General features: G+C 35.8%; 1 protein-coding gene across 6 annotated transcripts in view; it reads left to right on the forward strand.

Annotated features, from left to right (window-relative positions):
• The window catches only part of CAPS2 (calcyphosine 2), a 114298-nt gene extending 91196 nt beyond the window's left edge, over positions 1-23102 (forward strand). For 5 of the 6 annotated variants that reach the window (XM_086712804.1, XM_086712802.1, XM_086712801.1 and 2 more), the window contains 6 exons: positions 1893-2011; positions 3453-3526; positions 8878-9032; positions 11442-11561; positions 14690-14786; positions 19318-21392. In XM_086712804.1, the coding sequence (XP_086568930.1) occupies positions 1893-2011; positions 3453-3526; positions 8878-9032; positions 11442-11561; positions 14690-14786; positions 19318-19493 (741 nt within the window). In that variant the 3' untranslated portion in view covers positions 19494-21392. Of the gene's footprint in view, positions 1-1892; positions 2012-3452; positions 3527-8877; positions 9033-11441; positions 11562-14689; positions 14787-19317; positions 21393-22637 lie in introns of those variants that run through there. The other variant, XM_086712805.1, reaches the window with a different exon arrangement.
• Positions 23103-23371: the final 269 nt, after the last annotated feature.

A 23371-nucleotide genomic window follows, 5' to 3' on the forward strand; every position in this document is an offset into this window, starting at 1 on the left:
GAGAGAGGAACAGAGGAATGAAGGAAGGAAAGTAGGAAAGAAAAAGGGGAGGGAAAGAACGAAGGGAGCGTCTGGGTGGCTCAGTCGGTTGAGTGTCTGACTTTGGCTCAGGTCATGATCTCAGGGTCTGTGAGTTCGAGCCCCGCATTGGGCTCTGTGCTGACAGTTCAGAGCCCAGAGCCTGCTTTGGATTCTGTGTCTCCCTCTCTTTCTCTCTCTCTCTGCCCCTCCCCCGCTCATGCTCATCTCTCTCTCTGCCAGAAATAAGCATTAAAAAAATTTATATATATACACATATACATATGTGTATGTATTACATACATATATACGTGTGTATATATATATGTGTGTGTGTATATATATATATATATATATATATATATATATAATCCTTAGTGTGGCAGACATTTTGAAGGGCATAATAGAGGGAGGTTTATTTTGCATCAGTGTAAGCAACTTACAATAGACATTTTTATTAAAACTATGTCCCTTAAACATTTCTCATGATATAAGTCCTCCTGTCCATTTTCTGACTGCTTCCACCTCTTGCTTTTCCCACAGTCTTCCATTTCTGTATGCAGGGATATTAGGCTTAATTTCCTTTTTTGCGAGGGTGGGGGCAGGTCTTGTCTTATGTGGGGGTGGGGCAGGGACCTTCCAGGTGTTATCCTGGAACTTACCTTTTCACTTTTGTATGCTCCATCAAGGTCTTTTCCCAGACACTCCCTAAAGGAAATTTTAGTGCCCTGTGGTAAGATAATACTCATATAAACATGTACGTGTGCCCACAGACACTCATGCATAAAAGTGCACCCACATACGTTAACTCACAATCATGCTTTGGATGCTCTGACTTAGAACACGTACAAGTATGTACACACAAATGTATATATACGTGTACTTATAGGCATTGTTCTGCTACACGTATCATATAGTCTCTTTCAATGCTTCATATAATCATTTCAAGAGAATTTATATACATTTTAAAGAATGGAGAAAATACTATAGTTATAAGTTTTTAAAGTAAATACTCCAGGAAAAAGGAAAGAAATCTCTCCCCTTATTTTCAAGAGAGATAATTAAGTCCCTTATTTTAATGTTTGTCCATATTCAACCATATTTATTTGAGCAGCTCAGAGATTAAAATAATAATTTTCTAAGTTTGGATTAGGAATTTTTGATAGGAATTTTTTCACCAAAGCCCTGCTGCTCCAGTTAGGTTACAATTAGTTTTAAATTTATGTGGTGTTTGTTCCAAAAGACCGGGTGAGAGAGGGTGATGGATCCATTGTAGTTCATCAATTTGCAGTACATCTTTCTGTGAATCAATAGTTGTATTTCTAAACTTAAGGATGCCATAATTAAATAACTGTCCTTTCTTCTTCTGACTCTTATAGAAAGTTGGAGTTCTTTTTTCACATCGATTGTTAAATCTGAGATTGTTCTAATTGAGAGATTGAGAAATTATTTCCTTAATTTCCAATATTATTAGCTGGAGCCTGTGTGGTTTCCAAATATTCTCTAAATATACTTTTTTTATAGTATAAAAGTATACCATGTATCGTATAATCAGAATTGAATATTTAAAATTAGTATTAGTGTGTTTTACTTCTCATATACTTCCTAGCTTTAAATAATTCATCTGCTGGGGCATGTGAGTGTCAGTTGAGTGTCTGACTTTGGCTCAGGTCATGATCTCATGGCTTGTGAATTCCAGCCCCACATCGGGCTCTGTGCTGACAGCTCAGAGCCTGGAGCCTGCTTCGGATTCTGTGTCTCCCTTTCTCAGCCCCTCCCTGGCTTGTGTTCTGTTTCTCTGTCTCTCTCTCAAATATAAATAAACATTAAAAATATTAAAAATTAATAAATAATTCATCTGTTAATTTCTTTAGGGAGCAAACTTGACATTTTTGAGTTCTGATCATCCCAGACTTCCAGAAAGCATAAAAGAAAACACATTACTTATACTTCGAATCACTAATATTGATCAGATAGCTTTGGATTCTCTCAAGTAAGTAAAATATGCACTTGTCATTTTGAAAGTAAGTGAAAACACTATTTTTTATTATCTTAAAATGATATTCTGTTCTAAAGCATTTTGACTTTAGTTAAGGTTTATATTTTCGAAAAACAAAGCATAGATATATTTGACTCCTTTATGTGCTATATTGTACTCAAATACACTTTATGTGTGGGAATAGTTAAATAAAGATAAAAAATGTCCCATTTTCTGTTAAAGGTATTTTATTAATTTGCCTGTGTTATATCACCTTTATTTTACCAAATGCCACCGAAGTTATCAATTTTAAAAGGTAGGCTACAGTACCATATTATAATGTTTCCCACATTTTTAGTGTCATGCTTTTTTTTTTTTTTAGCACTTGCTTATAGTATTCATGGATTGCTGGTATACGTAATGAAAAAAAAAGTGGTATGAATCAAAAAGTGCTTTTAAATGAATTTGAGTGTTTTAAATCACAGAATATTTATTACGTAAAACATACATTTTAAACACATTTTATTTTAGAGAGAGAGAGAGAGACAGAGAGGATCTTAAGCAGGCTCCACACGCAGCACAGAGCCCAACTTGGGGCTCGATCCCATGATCCTGGGATCATGACCTGAACTGAAATCAAGAGTTGGACACTCAACCAACAAAGCCACCCAGGTGCCCCCACACATATATTACTTATATATATTTTATAATATATATGTATGAACATGTCAATTGCAATATATATTATTTATATATGCTTTATAATATATATTCTGATTTAAAAGAATTAAAATTCATTTAAAAACATGTTTTGATGCAAAGTATTGTGTATAAATAACATGTTTTATATATATTCATATTTATATATAAGTAATATATATAAATAAAATGTAAAATGTGTATAATCAGAATATATAATAAAATATATATTTTTAAATCACAGAATATATATGTATATATGCTGTTCTTGCTGAGTGTTTCTTCGTGCTATATGCATATCAGAATGACAATAATTGGTGTACTGTGTGTGTGTTAGAGGACACATCCCATAAATTGGCTAAAGGAAGTCTGTTTCTTTGTTATGTGCTGTATTGCTCAAATGCATGCAATTTTTTTTCGCTTTTTAAAATAACGTTTTTACATTTTGTACTTTGAAAGTTAAAACTGATTTTACATTTTATAGTTTTAATAATTTTAAAAGAACATTGAAATAGCTACAAAATGAATATAATGTTTAAAGGTAGTTCTTGGAAGGTTTAAGGATTTTAGCTCTTGATTTAGCATATTCAATCTTCTGGGGATTAAAGCAGCAAGCAGAGGTGGGACTTGACTAATCTCTAAGCACTCTTCCAACTCTGAGAGTTTCTTTGAGTCTGGAACAGGAAAGAGCTTAGAGTTTCCATACTCAAAATTGCAAAAGAATACATTTTTATCATCGTGAACATGTCAATTGCAGAACTGATTCTGTGGAACGTGAGGATATAACCAGTCAAGAAGCCAATGATAGGCTTGTCTTAAAGGCCATTCAAGGTATGTATCATTACCATAGTCTCAAGTCTTCAACCATTCTCTTTGCAAGCAATATTTTCCAGACATTTCTTAGTTTTATAACAAAGGCACTTGATTTATATTTCTTATTTGCTTATTTTGCTTATATTTTATGATATATATATATTTAAAAATATTTTTAAGATTTCTTCTATTTTAAAGATTCTGTTTAATTGAATAATATTGTATGAATTATGATCTTAAGAATTTTATTTTATTTTATTTTTTTATTTTAAAATTTTTTTTTTTTTTTTCAACGTTTATTTATTTTTGGGACAGAGAGAGACAGAGCATGAACGGGGGAGGGGCAGAGAGAGAGGGAGACACAGAATCGGAAACAGGCTCCAGGCTCTGAGCCATCAGCCCAGAGCCCGACGCGGGGCTCGAACTCACGGACCGCGAGATCGTGACCTGGCTGAAGTCGGACGCTTAACCGACTGCGCCACCCAGGCGCCCCTTATTTTTTTATTTTAAAGAGAGAGCACACATGAGCAGGGGAATGGGGCAGTGGTGGGGGATGGGGGACAGAGATAGAGAGAGAGAGAATCCCAACATGAATCTCATTCCCAGTGTAGCATTTTTTCTTTTACAAGAGGCTACTATAAATCTCTTTAGGTTATCATCTAATGCATAGGACAAGTATTATATTACAAAAATCACTTATATTTTATTCATTCCATGGATAAAATTTTTTTTTTTTCAACGTTTATTTATTTTTGGAACAGAGAGAGACAGAGCATGAACGGGGAAGGGGCAGAGAGAGAGGGAGACACAGAATCGGAAACAGGCTCCAGGCTCTGAGCCATCAGCCCAGAGCCTGACGCGGGGCTCGAACTCACGGACCGCGAGATCGTGACCTGGCTGAAGTCAGACGCTTAACCAACTGCGCCACCCAGGCGCCCTGGTTTCATTCCATGGATAAAACCCATACTATCTAGTACTTTCTATAATTCTTTTGTTGACCATTAGCATGATAGATGGTTCTTCATCCCCTTGTTTTCAATCTGAAGGTGCCTTTAGGTCTCAAGTGGGTCTCTTATAAACAGCATATAGATGGATCTTGTTTTCTTATCCATTCTGTTACCCTATGTCTTTTGATTGGAGCGTTGAGTCCATTGACATTTAGAGTGAGTACTGAAAGATATGAGTTTATTGCCATTATGATGCTTGTAGAGTTGGAGTTTCTGGTGGTGTTCTCTGGTCCTTTCTAATCTTTTGTTGTTTTTGGTATTTATTTATTTATTTATTTATTTATTTATTTATATATATATTTTTTCATCTTTTATCCCCTCAGAGAGCCCCCCTTAAAATTTCTAGCAGGGCTGGTTTAGTGGTCACAAACTCCTTTAATTTTTGTCTGGGAACCTTTTTATCTCTCCTTCTATTTTGAATGACAGCCTTGCTGGATAAAGAATTGTTGGTTGCATATTTTTCTGATTCAGCACATTGAATATATCCTGCCACTCCTTTCTGGCCTGCCAAGTTTCTGTGCATAGGTCTGTTGCAAACCTGATTTGCCTTCCCTTATATGTTAGGGACTTTTTTTTCCCTTGCTGCTTTCATGATTCTTTCCTTGCCTGAGTATTTTGTGAATTTGACTATGATATGCCTTGTTGATGGTCGGTTTTTGTTGAATCTAATGGGGGTCCTCTGTGCTTCCTGGATTTTGATGTCTGTGTCTCTCCCCAGGTTAGGAAAGTTTTCCGTTATGATTTGCTCACATAACCCTTCTACCCCTATTTCTCTCTCTTCCTCTTCTGGGACCCCTATGATTCTGATGTTGTTCCTTTTAATGAGTCACTGATTTCTCTAATTCTTAAATCGTGCTCTTTTGCCTTAATCTCCCTCTTTTTTTCTGCTTTGCTCTTCTCTATAAGTTTGTCCTCTATATCGCTGATTCTCTGTTCTGCCTCATCCATCCTGGCTGCCGCTGCATCCATCCATGATTGCAGCTCAGTTATCGCATTTTTAATTTCCTTCTGGCTATTTTTTACTTCTTTTATCTCTGCAGAAAGGGGATTCTAATCTATTTTCAACTCCAGCTAGTATTCTTATTATCGTGATTCTAAATTCTGGTTCAGACATCTTGCTTGTATCTGTGTTGGTTAAATCCCTGGCTGTCGTTTCTTCATGCTCTTTCTTTTGGGGTGAATTCCTTCATTTTGTCATTTTAAAGGGAGAAAAGGAATTAATGAGGTAGAAAAATTGAAATAAAAAAATTGAAATTAAAAAGTATTAAAATTAAAAAATTAAAACCACACACACACAAGTAGAATAGATGATGCTAGATCCTAGGTGTGTTTTGGTCTGGGTGTTGAAAGAGGTTTTGACAGGTTAGAGAAAAAAAAAGGGAGGGAAAAAAAAAAGGAAATCGTTTGAGAATTTGAAAAAATGAATACACTGAAGTATACTAAATTGAGATGATGGGGGTAAAATAGAATTTGAAAAAATATACACAAAAGTGAAGAATATAGTAGAAAAAAATTAAAGAAAAATATTTTTAATAAAAATAAAAAATGAATGAATTTTTTCATTTTCTGTATTTAAGAAAAAAATGAAAAAGACAAAAAAGGTAAAAAAAAGTCATTTGAAAATTTGAAAAAGTGAATACACTATAGTAGACTAAAATAAAATGATGGAAGTAATATAGAATTTGAAAAAATTTACATAAAAGCAAAAACAATAGTAATAAAAATTAAATAAAAATATTTTTAAAAGAAATTGAAAGTAAAAATGAAGGTTTTCTCTTTCTGCATTCAAGAAAAAGAAAAGAAACAAAAAAGAGAAAAAGAAAAAAGAAAGAAAAAAAGTAAATTGTGAGAAAATTTGAAAAGGTGAATACACTGAAGTAGACTAAAATAAAATGATGGAAGTAAAGTAGAATTTGGAAAAATTTACACAAAAGTAAAAAATATAGTAATAAAAATTAAAGAAAGATATTTTTAATAAAAATTGAAAATAAAAATCATTTTTTTCTGTATTCAAGAAAAAGAAAAGAATTGTAAAAGAGAAAAAGAAAAAAGAAAAAGAAAATTGAATAGATGAGCCTGCTAACAGATTGAAGTAGGACTGAAATTGCTTCCTTTTCCCCTAGAAGTCAGTCTATGTAGCTCTTTATACTCCATAAATTAAGCTGGTGGTGAGACTTGTGTTCTTGAAGAGTGAAGTTGGCCCAGTTGGGTGGGGCTCAGTGTAACAGCTCTGCTCTCCACTAGATGGCACTGCTAGCCTACTGGGGTGGATTGTTGCAGAGCTCGTAGGTGCGTATGCGCATGTGCATGCATGGAACCGGTGAAAATGGTACTACCCAGCTACCCAGTTTGCGCACTCGTCCTCAGTCTTCAGCTTTCATCCACTCCCTGCTTTTTCACTCTCTGTGACCAGGCCCCAGGCAGTACCTCTCTCCCAAGTTTTGTCTCAGATGTGGCTGTTTTCCCCAGCCCCTTACTTCCAAAGGACTGCAACTTTGACCCGTTCCGCCCCTCCGCGGGAGGGTCTCATTGAGCAATGGCCAAATGCCAGCTGCACCAGGAACGCCTGCCAGACCCTGCTGCTGCCGGTGCCCCGAGACTGAGGCTAGGTGCCAGCCCACCGCAGAAAAAGTTTGCGAGATAGTGTTGCAGCAGCTTTTCAGGGATTATGGAAAATCACAACACACGTCTGGCACCAGGCTTCACCCTTAATGACCTTGTTCTAGCAACAGCGAATGTGGCTGTTCTCTGGGGTCTGCTGGGACCAGGTGGCTTCAACAGTCTCTACCAAATGTCCTTCCAGCAGTGGAACCGCTTTTCCCCATGTGGCCTGAGATCCTCCTGGACCCCACTCTGCTCCTGGGGATTCGCCCTTCCCACCAGAGCACCGCCAGGTGTCGAGCTGTGGAGTTGCAGCCTTTGTGCTCCCCTTGTTTACAGTCTTAATGGAATTTAAACCCTCTCCTTTCTCCTTTCTCCCTTTTTAGTTTAGTCCCTGCGTCTGTTTCCAACTTTCCACTTTCTCTCCAGCTGCTTTTGGGGAGGGGTGCTTTTCCCATATTCTTCCCCCGCCCCAGTCTCTGTCCTCTCTCTGCCCGCAAAAGTGGTTCTCTACCTTTCACGACTTCTTGCTCCCCAAGTTCAGCTCTCTGTGCTGTGTACCTGCTGAATTCTGTGGTTTAGGTTGTGCAGATTGTTGTGTTAATCCTCCAGTCAGTTTTCTATGTGTGTAGGATGGTTTAGTGTTGGTCTGGCTGTATTTCATGGACACGAGACACACAAAAAGCTTCCATGCTGTTCCACCATCCCGGTTCCTCTCCCCTAGTACTTTCTATAATTCTTATATTTGGTGTGCCTGGGTGACTCAGTTGAGCCCAGTTGGGTGTCCGACTCTTGATTTTGGCTCAGGTCATCATCCCAGGGCTGTGGGTTTGAGCCCTGCTCCAGGCTCTGTGCTGACAGTATGGAGACTGCTTGGGATTCTCTCTTTCCTTTTCTCCCTGCCCCTCCCCTGCTTGCTCGCACTCTCTCTCAAAATAAATAAATAAACATTTAAAAAAGGTGGTCTGGGATTGGTGCTTGAACTGTCCAATATTCTTCATGTTATTGTTAGTAAATTATTTTCTCTGTTCTGTCACGGTCAGTACAATATTTGTCACTGCTGAATCCAGTGACGTGTGTTCTTTATTGTGTTCAATAACTGCTCTAGTAACGTTAACTATATTTTCTTAAGTAATGATGGCACAAACTGTGTTAAATGTAATCACTGACCCACAAAGAGAATTTTAAGAGCTTGAGAATATAACGTAAACATTCCTAGAAGAAAGGGCTACTTTAAATGTGTAAGTATACGATAACATTCCAAAGCCTTGATGCTATTTAATATGTAAATTATCCTTTGATGATTTCAAACTATTTTAGAAATGTTGAACTCATGGTTTTGGAGTGACTGGCCTGGCATCAATTTTATCATTATGGGAAAGAGGAAAGAGATTAAAGATGTGGGATCATTAGATGAAGAGGAAGCCTGGAAAGTAGAAACTAAGATTTTATTTGTAACACTTGGATTATTTTCATCCCGATAAAGTGACCCATTATTTTTGTATATTTAAAATACAGCACTCCACCACACAGTGGTGCTATAGTTCTAGTATATTTACATGTGATTTTTGTATATAACACTCTACTAAAAGCATTCTATTTTCCAAACTCTTTTGTCAGTCACACGCAACATCTAGTTGCATAAGCAAGCACATCCCTTGTATCACTTACATCACCTTTAATTCTACAAGAGAGACAATTGTAATTTGATACATTTATACATTAGACCAGTTGGTTTCCATCTCTCTTCTTCCTGAACAGATGCGCTAAAGGAACAGCTACACAAAAGAGGTGTTCGCATTTTGACTGGATTGGGGAAATACCTCCAACAACTGGACAAGGAAGGAACTGGACTTTTAGCTAAGGCAGATTTTAAGCAAGCTCTAAAAGCATTTCACTTAGAAGTGTCCGAAAACGTACGTGCTGCAAAGAGTAACATAGTATTCTTAAGTGGTATTATTCATTTTTCTAGTGAGATTTTTAGTAGCTCATGTGTCTCTTTCTTTGTGCCTCATAATCAGTGTTAGCCATCAAGCGACAAGTCCTGTTGGTTTTTTAAAATTTCAATATTCATTCCTCCCTCCTACATTTAACAAGAGCCTAATAAGAAGGCATTGTTCTCAGCTCCGAGAACACATACTCTGTACTCTTAAGGTCTTCATAATCAAAGGAAAAGAAATATAAATAGATTACAAAACACTTTATGTGTTAAGTGGAGAATGCTTTCAGAACACATGGGATATTTTCCAAGCCAGCTTATGGGGAAGGGGAGGGAAGATCATCGGACTCCTGCAGGAGGGTATAGCTGAGCTGTCTTTTGAAGGATGAGGAAGAACTAAACAGACAAGAGGGGAGGAGGAGTGTGGATCAGACAGCGAGACCACAAAAGGAGAAGCACATGTAAAGGCATGAAGGGGAAAGGGAGTATAGCCTGTTCTAGGAATGGCAGAAGGTCACCCTCACACCTCCTACCCTGACCAGAGCCATTACCATCCTGTTCTCTATGCTGGGGGCAATCTCCCACTAGACCTTTGCATGGCTGGATTTTCCATCATTCAGGCTTTCTCTACTGGGAGCGCTATGCTGATAGCCCTGCCTAAAGGAGTACCCCATCCGATCTCCAGTCCTCTCTATACCATTTCCTATTTTATTTTCTTCATACCACTTTGCAAGTATTCTCTGGCTTTTCTGGCAAGTAGGGTATAAGTTCCATCTGGGAAGACACCAAGGTGCTTCTGGTTTCCTGCTGTAACACCTCAAGTAGAACCTTGCATACGCAAGTGCTGAGTAAACAGGCGATGCATTAGTTTACATGGGTAGATATATGAATGGAAGGAACAGAGAAGAATGGAGAGAAATAAGCCTAGCACGGTTCTATTACATTAAAGCCTTTCATGCCATCTTAAGTTTGATTTTATTCTAATAGCGAATTTGAAACACGACTACCTCAAGGGTTTCGGATAAGGGATTCTCTTGCGTTGCTCTCTTGCTTCAAACGGTCTTGTCACAAGACATAGTATATTTTGTGGAGGGAACACTGGAAATTGAATTTATGAGGTATAGATTCAAGTTCTGGCCTTACTACTTCAACTGTGTGATTTTGAATTGGTCTTTTAACTTTTCTAATTGACAGGTTTTGCCTGGACAATCCACAGATACTACCTCTAGTCAGAGTTTCTTTGAACCTCAGATGAGAAAATTTCATGGGAACATGCCTTATTTTTATTATTTTTTTAAGTTTATTTATTTATTTTGAGAGACAGAGAGAGTGATTGGGAGAGGGGTAGAGAGAGAGGGGGTGACAGAATCTCAAGCAGGCTCCTCGCTGCCAGCACAGAGCCAGATGTGGGACCTCAACCCACGAAACCGTGAGGTCATGACCTGCGCTGAACCATGAGTCAGATGCTTATCAGACTGAGCCACCCATCAGGTGCTCCATCAGGCTTATTGTTAAACTTAACAGCACATTTTACAGATACTTAAAGTCAGTCGTGTACTGGGCATTATGACAGACAAATTAGGAGTAGTTGAAAAGTGGTGGGGGGCAGGGCATCTTAAGATAGAGTTTTCATATTAGAATTTTAGTTGAAAAAATTAGGAGGAAGTGGAAGGGAATTTTTTTTGAGTACCTATTTGTGAATCACCTTGCTAGATACCCTATTTACATTCTCACTTAAAGCTAACAACTTGACTGAAACATTTAAAGTATATTTACCTTAGTTTAAGAAAACCTCATGCTGTAATTTCTTTGTTGTTAGGAATTCTGTGAATAGAATATTCTACTAAGTTGTGCATTTGCAAAGGAATAAGTGGCAATGGTAAAATGAACCAACTGACATAAGGTTTGACTCAAAATAACACCTTTCAGTGTGAGTTATGGAATAATATTGGAGCCATTCAAATCTTCTGTACTTTGAAACATGAAGACTAGAAATACTGTGAGTGGTCCTGATGCTTTTGAAGCATTACAGAACCTGAAGTGACTACATTAAACATATCCAGTGTTCAACTTCAAGTAAATGGTAAACATTTTTGTATAGAAAGGAATTGAACTGAAAATATAAATTTGTGACATTGCCACTCCTAAATGGTCCTTAACTTACAGAACTGTTTACCACAGAGTCCCTTTAAATAGCTTTCTTAGTGCCTTTGTAAGCTTTCTTAGTGCTTTTGTTTGGGTTTATATATAACTTTTTCAAAGTTTTAAATTAAGTCTGTTACCTTGTCTGGGGCTAAAGTAGTAACAGAATACTATTGAGATGAGTTTTGTTGTGGTCATATACAATTTCAAGGTGAAACAACGGTATCTGTGTGAATATTTTTAGGATTTTGAACCTGCATGGCAAATTCTGAATGGCAATGACAGTGGCAAGGTTGATTACGGAGAATTCAAACGTGCCATTATTGGTGAAATGAATGAGTACAGGAAATCATTTGTTCGAAAGGTAACTTTGTTAAGTAATCTTTTAAATTTTTTTTTTTTAACGTTTATTTATTTTTGAGACAGAGAGAGACAGAGCATGAACGGGCGAGGGGCAGAGAGAGAGGGAGACACAGAATCTGAAACAGGCTCCAGGCTCTGAGCTGTCAGCCCAGAGCCCAACGTGGAGCTCGAACTCACGGACCGCGAGATCGTGACCTGGCCGAAGTCGGACGCTTAACCGACTGCGCCACCCAGGCGCCCCTGTTAAGTGATCTTTTAAATAGTTACTTTTAATAAGGTGTTGGTCTCATTTAAAAAAAATTAATGTTTATTTATATTTGAGAGAGAGAGAGTGCGCGCGCAAGCGGGGGAGGGGCAGAGAGCAAGGGAGACAGAATCAGGCTCCAAGCTCTGAGCTGTCAGCACAGAGCCCCGATGTGGGGCTCAAACTCATGAACCATGAGATCATGACCTGAGTCAGACTCTCATTCAACTGAGCCACCCAGGTGCCGCAGGGCTCAGTATTTTAAAACGTCATTGAATTACTATTGAACATATTTGTTTATGTATGTATGTATTTATGTATTTATTTATTTAGAGTGCATGCAAGCAGGGGAGGGGCAGAGAGAGAATAAGAGAGAATCCCAAGCAAATTCTGTGCTGACAGCACAGAGCCTGACTCAGGGCTCAATCCTGTGAACCATGGGATCATGACCTGAGCCTAAATCAAGAGTCAACCCTTAACTGACTAAGCTACCCAGAAGCCCCACCATTGAACATGTTTTAAATCCCTTTACCTGTCATTTGTTTTGGGTTTAGTAAAATACAAGCAAATGCATACATATACAAATCTACCAGGATAAAGCAAAATAATTTATACATATGTTTAAGAACAGATTTTATTTTATTAAAAAAATTTGTTTTAACATTTATTTAGTTTTGAGAGACAGAGAGAAACAGAGTGTGATTGGGGAGAGGCAGAGAGAGAGGGAGACACAGAATCTGAAGTAAGCTCCAGGCTCTGAGCTGTCAGCACAGAGCCCGATGCAGGGCTCGAACTCATGGACCGCATCAGATGCTTAACTGACTGAGCCACCCAGGCACCCCAGGAACAGATTTTGAAAGGAAAATAAAATCTGAAATCAAATTTTGGTTCACAGACTACTAGTTCCATAAATTGCTGGCTCCATAAATGACTAGTTATATGACTATCTATTATTAAATATCTTTGAGCCTTAGTTTTGTCTCATAGGGTTGGTATAAGGATTAAACGTAAAATCTTAGCGTTGTGCTATTCCAGTGTCAAGGCTCAATACATGTTATCTTAAGATGATGACTGGTTTTATAATCTCTGGTTTTATAATATGTTTCTCTGGTTTTATAATATGCATGTTAGCTGTCCAAATGAAGATTAAAATGACTGTGTTAAATTGGAATTAAAAACAGGACCCCTGGGGTGCTTGGGTGGCTCAGTCATTTAAATGTCTGACTCTTGATTTCAGCTCAGGTCATGGTCCCATGGTTCATGGGATCGAGCCCCACATTGGGTTCCCTGCTTCCACTGTGGAGCCTGCTTGAGATCCTGTCTCTCTCTGCCCCTTCCCTGCTCACACACTCTCCCTTTCAAAATAAATCAAATAAATAAATAAATAAATAAATAAATAAATAAATAAATAAATAAAACTTTAAAAAACAAAACAAAACAGAAACCCCGATTTTTATAGGAAACTATGTATTACTTAGGTTCTTGTAGCCATTTTGGGAGCATATTTTGAGCAATGTAGTTTGTTTTTCTTTTGTATATGTACCTATTAGAAAATGTAGATGTATCTAATATTGGAAACAAAGCTATTGTGTACAGAAAAGTATAAACAATTACATCAGGCATAAATCTGAAATAGAAAATATCAAAATCTTTATCTTTACTGGCTAAAAGACACAATAAAAACTTTATGTTAAATGAATTCAGCACATAATATTTATAAATGTGCATTTATTTGTACTTTACATATCCTGGTGACAGGTTTGAATATCAGGCATAGAAATTGGAGGGTTGTCTCTTTCATAAATCTTGATTCTGGGAATAGAGGACAAAAATAGAGTTATAAAGTGCTATACTAATTTGCCAGGGCTACCATAATATCCCAGACTGTGTGACTTAAATAACAGAAATTTATTATCTTGCTCTTGTGGAGGCTAGGAGTCCAAGATCAAGGTGTCAGCAGGTTTGGCCTCTCCTGAGGCCTCTCTCCTTGACTTGTGATTTGCTGTCTTCTCTTTATGTGCTCAAATCCTCAGTCTGGTTGTCTGTGTCCTAATCTCCTCTTCTTATGTGGACACCAATTATACTGGATTAGGGCCCACCCTAGTGATTTCATTTTAACTTAATTACTTCTTTAAAGGCCCCATCTCCAAATAGCAGTCACATTCTGAGGTACAGGGTGGGCTAGCGCTTCAACACATGAATTGGGGTAGGACATAGTTCAGCCCATTACAGGTGCCATATTTCTGTGAACACATTATTGTGAATAAACAAACTTGATTCCAGTTTCGACTCTTTTGCAAATGTGGGCTGTTGTTTTGAGTTGGTTTTGTGTTTTTATATACCCACTCCTCCATAAAATATTTTGTATTTTATGATACTAAAAATTGTATTGAGTTAGAGGAGCAATAAAACAACTGGCATATCAAAAGGTAGTGTTAAATTTTAGGAAATAGAGTAACACAGGCCATTTAAAAAGTATTGCAATTTCTCATTGATTTTAGTGGTGAATATTTACATGTTCACTTTTTGAATCAAAGTAATTTGTCTTGGCCATTTATCAGTTTCCTGTAAATTCTAGAGCAGGAAGTTACCAGAAATGTCTTTTACTCAACTCTAAAGTGTGAGAGGAAAGCCAGTGCAACAGAGGTAAGGTTACTTTTTCAAGGTCAGGGTTCCAGGAAGTGGTAGAAATAATACTCCAGCGTAGGTTACCTAACATCTTGCTCTAATATCTTCCTGGATTCATGATGCTTCCTTCATATACCAGTTTAGTACTTTTAAACTGGCTTGTTTAGAGATCATAAATAACCTTCTTCAGAATAGGGAGTTAGATTCTCATGTCTAATGAGTTTATAGAAAAAAAAATAACATCTCTCTTTATTTAGGTCTTTATGAAACTGGATTTCAACAAAACTGGCTGTGTGCCTATTATAGACATAAGAAAATGTTATTGTGCAAAGAAGCATCCTCAAGTAATTTCAGGTAATTATTATGAGTCAAAATGCATTACATTTCTAAAATGTTAGTTAATAAAAGTAATATCTTTAAATCGTATTAACTTACAGTGTGGACTTGAGGCTATTAAGGGAGGAAATAAACAATTATTTTTTAAACCAGAAACATAAGAGTCATTTGGCCTTCCTTTAAAAATTCATAGGTCTATTGTCTTCTTATTTTTTTCTCTGATATTCATAAACTGAGATTGAACTTTTATTTCTTACTGAGGAGATGGTGAGGAATCTGAGTTGGAACAGGATAGATTTAGAGGACAGATAATTACATGTGCAAGTTCTCTGAGTTGGTTTTACTGTATCTGCTTACACTTGAAGATTTAAGGCAGAAAGTGAACGTCTCTCTCTAGGAATGGAGGTATACGTGTAATGAGCATACATATGTTTGTCAAAATTTGAGCATCTAGAAAATACATGCATACATACAGGTGGTCCCCAACTTCGGATGGTTCAACTTAACGGTATTCTGACTTCATGATAGTGTGAAAACATTAACTGTTTAGTAGAAACTACTTCAAATTTTGGATTTTGATCTTTTCCCCTGGCTAACGCCGTGCGGTAGGGTACTCTCTGCTGCTGTCGTGCGGGGGCGACAAGCTGTAGCTCCCAGTCAGCCATGCGATTGAGAGGGTCAGCAACCCACACGCTTCCAGCCATTAGCTTTCAGTACAGTATTCGGTCAATTACATGGGATATTCAACTAGATTATAAAATAGACATCAGGTGATTTTACCCAGCTGTAGGCTAATGTAAGTGTTCTGAGCACGTGTAAGGTAGGCTAGGCCAAGCTATGATGTTCAGTAGATTAGGTGAATTAAATGCATTTTCAGCTTAGGACCGTTTCAATTTACAACTGATTGGTTTATCATACATAACTTCATCATAAGTCAAGGAACATCTGTAATTTTAGAGATGTATTGCCTACTATATTTCTTCAGACATTAATTTTTACATAACTGATTTATAAATGAATTCTTATTATAATGAAAGCATTTGGCCATAGTAACTCTCCTCTTTTCATTATACTTTCCTCTATAGAGGTAACAGTTACTGTCATTTAATGTATATACATTTCAATCCTTACTCCATGAATTTTGTATGAATATGTATATGTACTATAAAGATCTAATACTTCTTGAAGATTTTTCTTTCTTTTTTTTTTAACATGAAAGGTACACTAAACACATTGCTATGTAATTTACTTTTGACACTCAAAAATACCTTTTGGAGCTCTTTCCATATTAATCCCATTGATCCACCTTATTTTTATTTGTTATATATTACTCTTTGTAAAAATCAGTATACTACAATTTACCTACCTATCTAGTCTCCTATTGGTAGACTTAATTTCTAAACAATGAAGAAGTGAATAGGCATATTTGTGACTCCATAGGCTCATTTTCTGCTGTTTCCAGGGTGGAGGGGGTAATTTTATGACTTAGGATATCTGCATTTCAAATATTAATGGATACTTTCAAATTGCATTGTAAGATGGCTATATTGCCATTGGATGGAGAATTCAGTTACACTCCTACCATGCTAACACCACAAAATTTTGCCTATCTGATAGACTAAAAATAATTTTATTTTCATTTCCCTGGCTACTTGGAAGGCTAAACACATTTATGTATATTTTTTGACCACTTATAATTTATATGTTATGAATAGTTTCTTTCTAATTTATAATTTTGATCATCTACTATTAAGTACTATAGAATACTATTATTCTAGAATTTTCCTTTTTCTAATATTAAAAGAATTTCTAATAATCTGTTTCAGGTCAAAATAGTTTAATGTACTTATCAGTGACTTTAAATGAACTGTAGTTGCCATAAGAAAATTTCTAGCATTATTTAATTGGATTTAGCGTATCTTTTCCTTTAAACCTTTGTCATTCTCTGCTTTTCTCCTTTAATTAGTCTTACTAAATATAAGAACAAGATAGTTTACTTATTTCAGAATTAGGTGATTTCAACACCCTATATTGTGTTTCTCTTTATTTTCTCCCCTCTAATAATCTTAATTAAGTAGCTTTAGTTTTGTTAGATGTCATGGAATTGTTGGTGAGGGTTTTGTTTTTGTTTTTGGGTAAGCCTTTGTTGATTTAAGAAATTCCATACCTTGTCTTTGCATTCTCATTAAGGAAGATCTAGCCAAGGCATAAAAAGCCTTAAAAAGAGGAAAACTCATTACTGTTTTTTAAAAAAGAGAAACAAAAAACCTTTATTGTTGTCTATCATTACAAATTATAATATATTTACATACCCATCTCTGGAATATAGATTGTTTACAATTTATAATTCATTTAAATTAAGGCTTTTGTAGCACAATCTAACTGTAGAAAATACTTTTTTTTACTTTGCATAAATAATTTATTAGAAAAGGCTATTTTCAGCTTTAATAGAAATAAGATATTCCAAATATATTTCTTGTGAAGATAATAGAACTTAACATTGTTCATTAAAGTACTTGATGGTCTCTAAGAGGAGAGAAAGAAGTTAGTTACAAGTGATAAAAGTTATGTATTTCCTAGGTGGGAGTACAGAGGAAGTATAAAATTCTTGAGTATTTGAAACACAAATTTAAATAAAAAATGTTGAGATGCATAGCTGGCTCCATTGGTTAAACATCTGATTCTTGATTTTGGCTCAGGTCGTGATCTCATGGTCTTGTGTTTGAGCTCTGCTTTGGGCTCTGTGCTGACAGCACAGAGCCTGCTTGGGATTCTTTCTCTCCCCCTCTCTCTGTGCCCCTCCCCTGCTCACACTCTCTCTCTCAAAATAAATAAAAACTTATAAAATTTAAAAAAATAATGTTTTTATTTAAAAAAGTGTTAAAACTCATTTATCCTAAAGTACGGATGGTAAACAAAGGAATAAATCTCTACTGCCAACAGGTATATATGTTTTATAAAGATCAGATCTTGATTAATTTTAATCCTTGACTAACATTAAATCACAAATTCAATTTATTGTTTTATATTACCATTTCTGCAGAACATACTTATTCAGTCGTTGTTCATTCAGCCTGTGTTTAAAATAAAATAATCACTTGTTCTGTATTTCTCATGCATGTTTTTAGTTTTTATTTTTAAATATTTATTTATTTTTATTTCTTTATTTTTGACAGAGAGAGAGAGAGAGAGAGAGAGAGAGAGAATGAGGGAGGGGCAGAGAGAAAGGGAGACAGAATCCCAAACAGGCTGTGTGTTGTCAGCAGAGTCTGATGGGAGTCTAGGACTCACTAGCTGTGAGATCATGACCTGAGCCGAAACCGAGTCAGATGCTCTGCCGACAGAGCCACCCAGGCGCCCCTCGCATGCATGTTTTTAAAAGACAGCAAACATTTTATCCAAAGCATTATTTCAGTTGGAAAGGCACTTTACGATGAATTATTACCGAGTCCATTAGAGACCTCTGGTGTTTGAAAAAGATCCAACTCTTGCCTAATTTTGCCCACCTCATTAGACAAGGTGGTATTCCCATTTAAGTGTGTTATTTTGAAATGTGACATGACTTCAGAATGATTTAGAGTCACATAGATTTCTCTGACCCTTTTTTGCCTTTATATATATGGGCGTCTATTTTCTTTGAGTATTACCTGACCGCCTTCTATAGCTTACTTCCATCTTATTATTACTTCCTCTTATTAAAAACTTAATGAATGTCTTTTTTCCTGTTCGGTGCTGGGATCCTGAGAGTAGATCTGTGTGAGGAGGGTAGTGGCTGAGATGGTTCCTTCCCTTTAACTGACCACAATACAATCCGAGCTACTTATTTAAATAGCTTATTGTTCTCTTTATGAATGAAACAAAGCAAATGAATTAAAAGACTGAATCAGATATTTTATGTTCTCTCTTAAAATGACAAACTAAAAAATTATAATTTTTTACATTATGTCCTAATAGCATCTTCCTATAGAATGAAATTAATCATATTTAACATAACCTAGTGGAAATAACCTACTTAATTGCAGAGTTTAAAATAGGGTGATTTAATCCAGTGAAAGTTCTTCCAGCAAAGGTTTTCATAGGCCTCTGAATCCTATGTTCGCAGTAATATTTTCTAGCTGCAATTATGAGTAACTGATTCATAAAATAACTAATGCCTGAATATAAGGATGTTTCTCATACGTTGCATTACTGCATTAACAGCCTATAAATCTTGGAAATTGTTTTCTTCTTTCCTTATTTCTAATGGAAATAAAGCCAAGTCCTCTAAAATATTAAGAAATAGAAGAATGTCTACATTAGTGACTCTTATTTTGCCTATATGTATTACATTGTATCAGAGGCTTAAAAGAGGCCTCAAATGTGTACTAAACTCATCACCATTAAATTCTGATTCATGCAAGAAAATGTTTAAATAAATTGGAGGGAAGTTTGACATAAGATTTCAAATTGTGGAAGAGATTTCATAAGGTGATTAAGTATTTCTTTATCATCATCAGTCACTTTACTAGTCTTCTAAGGAGAATGTTTCACAGTCAGTACTATTTTACAGGCCATTCCACAGAGGAAGAAATCAAATTATCTTTTCTAGAAACACTAAAAGATGCCTGCAGCAAGTCTGATGAAGTGTCGTATGGTGAATTTGAAGATTACTATGAAGGTCTAAGTATAGGGATAGTAAATGATGAAGATTTTGTTAATATCTTACGTACCCCATGGGGGATTTAGTTTTTCAAAATGAATGTGTTTTCAGCACGAAGCATTTTAAAGGAGAGAATGAAGTGATTGTAAAATACAGTCAAACACTGGAATATATTTTTCTAGGACTTTTTTTTTTCCTCGAAAAGATTGAGTCTGAAAAGAGAAATCAGAAAGATAGATGAAGTTACATGTATGTTCATGTGCATGTAAGAGTGTCTCTAAGTTTGTAAAGTCCTGTCATTTTGATTTATTACTTATCTTGAATAGATTTTAAAGGTCATTTTTAAGTAGGCTTCATAGGAAAGTTATGTCTTCATAAACTATATGGGAGCATGTATATAGTAACTGCGTTACACATCCATTTTTTTTTTTTGCTACCTGTTCCCCAAAATATGATTGCCAACACTCTCAATCTGATAGACTAGAATTGGGTGCAAAGCCTATAAGACTTCAAATAGTTCAGCTTGTTTCAAACATGAAAATGTTAAAGGAATTAACGGATATGCAAAGGAAATTTTCCCTGTGGGGTGATTGTAGATGTTTTCCATAAGATAAATTATTAGAATGATGGAGGCTTACCCCTAAAATGCTTATGTAAACACTGACCTGTCTTGTGAATTCTTCTAAATTATGTGCTGTTTTTTGTTTTGTTTTGTTTTGTTTTTTGGTCCAGTTGAGCACAGTGTAATTATTTGAGTGATCAGCTCTGTTCGTTCTTTTATTCTATTTTTAACTGCAATCCTTCTTACCTACACAGAATTACTAGTTAGCTAGAAACAGTGTAAAATGGGAGGGGGAATGTTTTCTGAGATTTTTAAGTAAAGATCTCAAAAAGTGCATTATCACACGTATGGACCAAGGGATAATTTTCTAATTCTTAACAAAATGTGAAAGGATGTTTGTGTCCTAAAATGAATGTATGTTATTCTAAACACCTCCTTTTGTTATACTAAAACAACTGAAACATTTTCTTCTCAATAGATATTATTTAATGATTAAATATGTTATAATTATCCTTTCTAAATTTTCCTTCACTTCTCCTCACTTCTGCTTGGAAATACAGAGAGAAGAGAAAACTCAGTTGTTTCCAAGTTCATACTTTTAAATGTTATATATTATGATAACATAAATTAGAAAAGAATGGTGTTGAGTAAAATAAGTTGTAGAATATGACTTTTGGCATATAACTTTATTCATCTATGCCATTGGCAGCATTATCAGTTGTGTGATGTGTGGAAACACAGTACATTCAAAGTAGTACTTTTCGAGTAGGTACTAAAACTCGCCACTAAAATATCAGAAAGAACATTTTAGTGCTATTTTCACTAGCTAAATTCTTTATTCCTTGGAATTCACCTCCGCCATTAGGTTATTGTAATTAAAACAATATACTGGAAGACATTTTAGCAGAAATAAGTCTATAGTAAGTATAGTAACTCGATAGTAACACCATTTCTGAATCACATTCTTATTCTTAGAAAAATGTATCCAACTACTGTCATTTTAAAACCTACAAATTGTTCTCATATTAAAATGACTAATTCTGTGGGTGCTCAATATGCATGTACTGTTTTTCATTGATAATTTTTTATTCATAACAAATCTTAACATTGTTGGGTCATCTTGTGAATATAATCACAAAATGTATTGTGTAGGCTGTCATATTGGGAAAAAAGGGAAGATTCTTCTGGGATTTAACATGTTAATGTCACATCTTACTCTTAAATAAACCATCACGCTCTTAATATAAGTACTGATATGTGTTTGTTTGCAAGAAGTCTGTCTATATAGGAGTTTAGGAATAGTTAATTTCTTATTACTTTCCACTGTTATTTCAATGTAGAGTTAAGGAATACGTATTCAATATGTTATCTGTATATTTTGTTAAATTATAATTCTTGGCCCAATAAATCATTCTGCATTTGCCTTACTGTCTGCATTGTTCTCTGATTTCAGTGTAATAAAATCTATTATTTAGTAGTCAGTCTAATAGGAGAGCTTTTAATTACATGGTTATATTTTCAAACATGGACAATATAATAACTGGCTTTTAAAATTCTTAACAGTCTTCAAGAGTCTAAAATATTTCTTGATTAACTTTAAAATATTAAATATGAAATTATATGTTATGGTGATGTTACATACATTTTATATCAAGTGTATTCCATCATTCTCTAGATCTTTAAAAGGTCTTTACTTGTTTGTGGTATAGAGCTGCTTTCCCAATAGCTATACTGTTTATTGAAGTCTATATATTCATTTTAGTGTCTCTACTCTTATTAATAAAGTTTTACAGAGTTTTTGGGAAAACTCACTTTTTTTAGGAAAAAAAAGGAGTACTATATTTTAGTTAGGAAAGAATATACATTAGAATGCTGGAGTAACTAGAGTATAATACAGGTAAAAGTGTATGTTCCTGTTTTAAATGTTTTACTATATGAACATATGTTCTTAATGAACCAGTGACTCTACACAGGTAAATTGACTTAGAACAATCCATAGTGTTGACACATCTATAAGACACATTTTATTAATTACTTTGAATTTCCAGTCAAAGTTGTGAGTTACTTCAGGAGAGAATTGTATACAATAGGCTGTGCTTACCGCCCAGTATTTAGCATGTGTATATATGTGAGATTATGGTTTATAGTCCTTGCATAAATAAAACATGTACTGTGATAAACTGTAGTCGCCTCTAAGTTGGCCAGCAAGGACAAAAATCTACAGTGAAAGTGCTTGAAAAAGTAGAAGGAGGGGCGCCTGGGTGGCTCAGTCAGTTAAGCGGCTGACCGGCTCAGGTCATGATCTCACGGTCCATGAGCTCGAGCCCCGTGTCGGGCTCTGTGCTGACAGCTCAGAGCCTGGAGCCTGTTTCAGATTCTGTGTCTCCCTCTCTCTGACCCTCCCCCATTCATGCTCTGTCTCTCTCTGTCTCAAAAATAAATAAACGTTAAAAAAAAAATTAAAAAAAAAAAAAAAAGAAAAAAAAGAAAAAGTAGAAGGAACCGAACCTGTATAACAAGCCACGCAAGAGAAGAGCAAAGAGAATTCAGTGGGTTGACGGGAAGTGTTGTATCTGATAATGAGGAAAAGCTCCTGTTATAGCCTTCCATTTTTATTTTATGGTTCTACAAACTTCTAAGGAGAACGTTTTTTTGGATGTCTTCACAGGATAAAGAATAAGTGCCTCATCGTGGAGCCACTGTTCATTTGATCATGACCTCATTCTGTCAGTCATGTATAATATGGTTGACCCTTAAACGACAGAGGTTAGGGATGCTGATCCCCGGTGCAGTCGAAAATCCACCTATAACTTTTGACTCCCCCAAAACTTAACTACTAATAACTTACTGTTGACCAGAACCCCTTACCGATAACATAGTCAACTGATACATATTTTGTATATTATATGTATTGTATACTGCATTATTACAGTAAAGTAAGCTAGAGAAAATAAAATGTTATTAAAATCATTTTCAGTACTGGGCCCCCTGGGTGGCTCAATTGGTTGAGTGTCAGACTTTGGCTCAGGTCATGAGTTCGAACCCTGTGTCTGGCTAGCTGCTGTCAGGGCAGAGCCTGCTCCGGATCCTCTGTCCCCCTCTCTCTGCCCCTTCCCTGCTTGTGCTCTCTCTCTCTCTCAAAAATAAATAAACATTAAAAATATATAAACCATAAGAGACTCTTAAAAACTGAGAATAAACAGGGTTGATGGGGGGTGGGAGGGAGGGGAGGGTGGGTGATGGGTCTTGAGGAGGGCACCTGTTGGGATGAGCACTCGGTGTTGTATGGAAACCAATTTGACAATAAATTTCATATTAAAAAAATATATATATATAATAAAATTGTTTTCAGTACTGTAACCAAAAAAAAAAAAAAAAAAAAAAAAAAAATCTGCGTGTAAG

This window comes from Puma concolor, chromosome B4, assembly GCF_028749965.1.
Source record: "Puma concolor isolate L17-30 chromosome B4, mPumCon1.1.hap2, whole genome shotgun sequence".
NCBI classification, from domain to species: domain Eukaryota; kingdom Metazoa; phylum Chordata; class Mammalia; order Carnivora; family Felidae; genus Puma; species Puma concolor.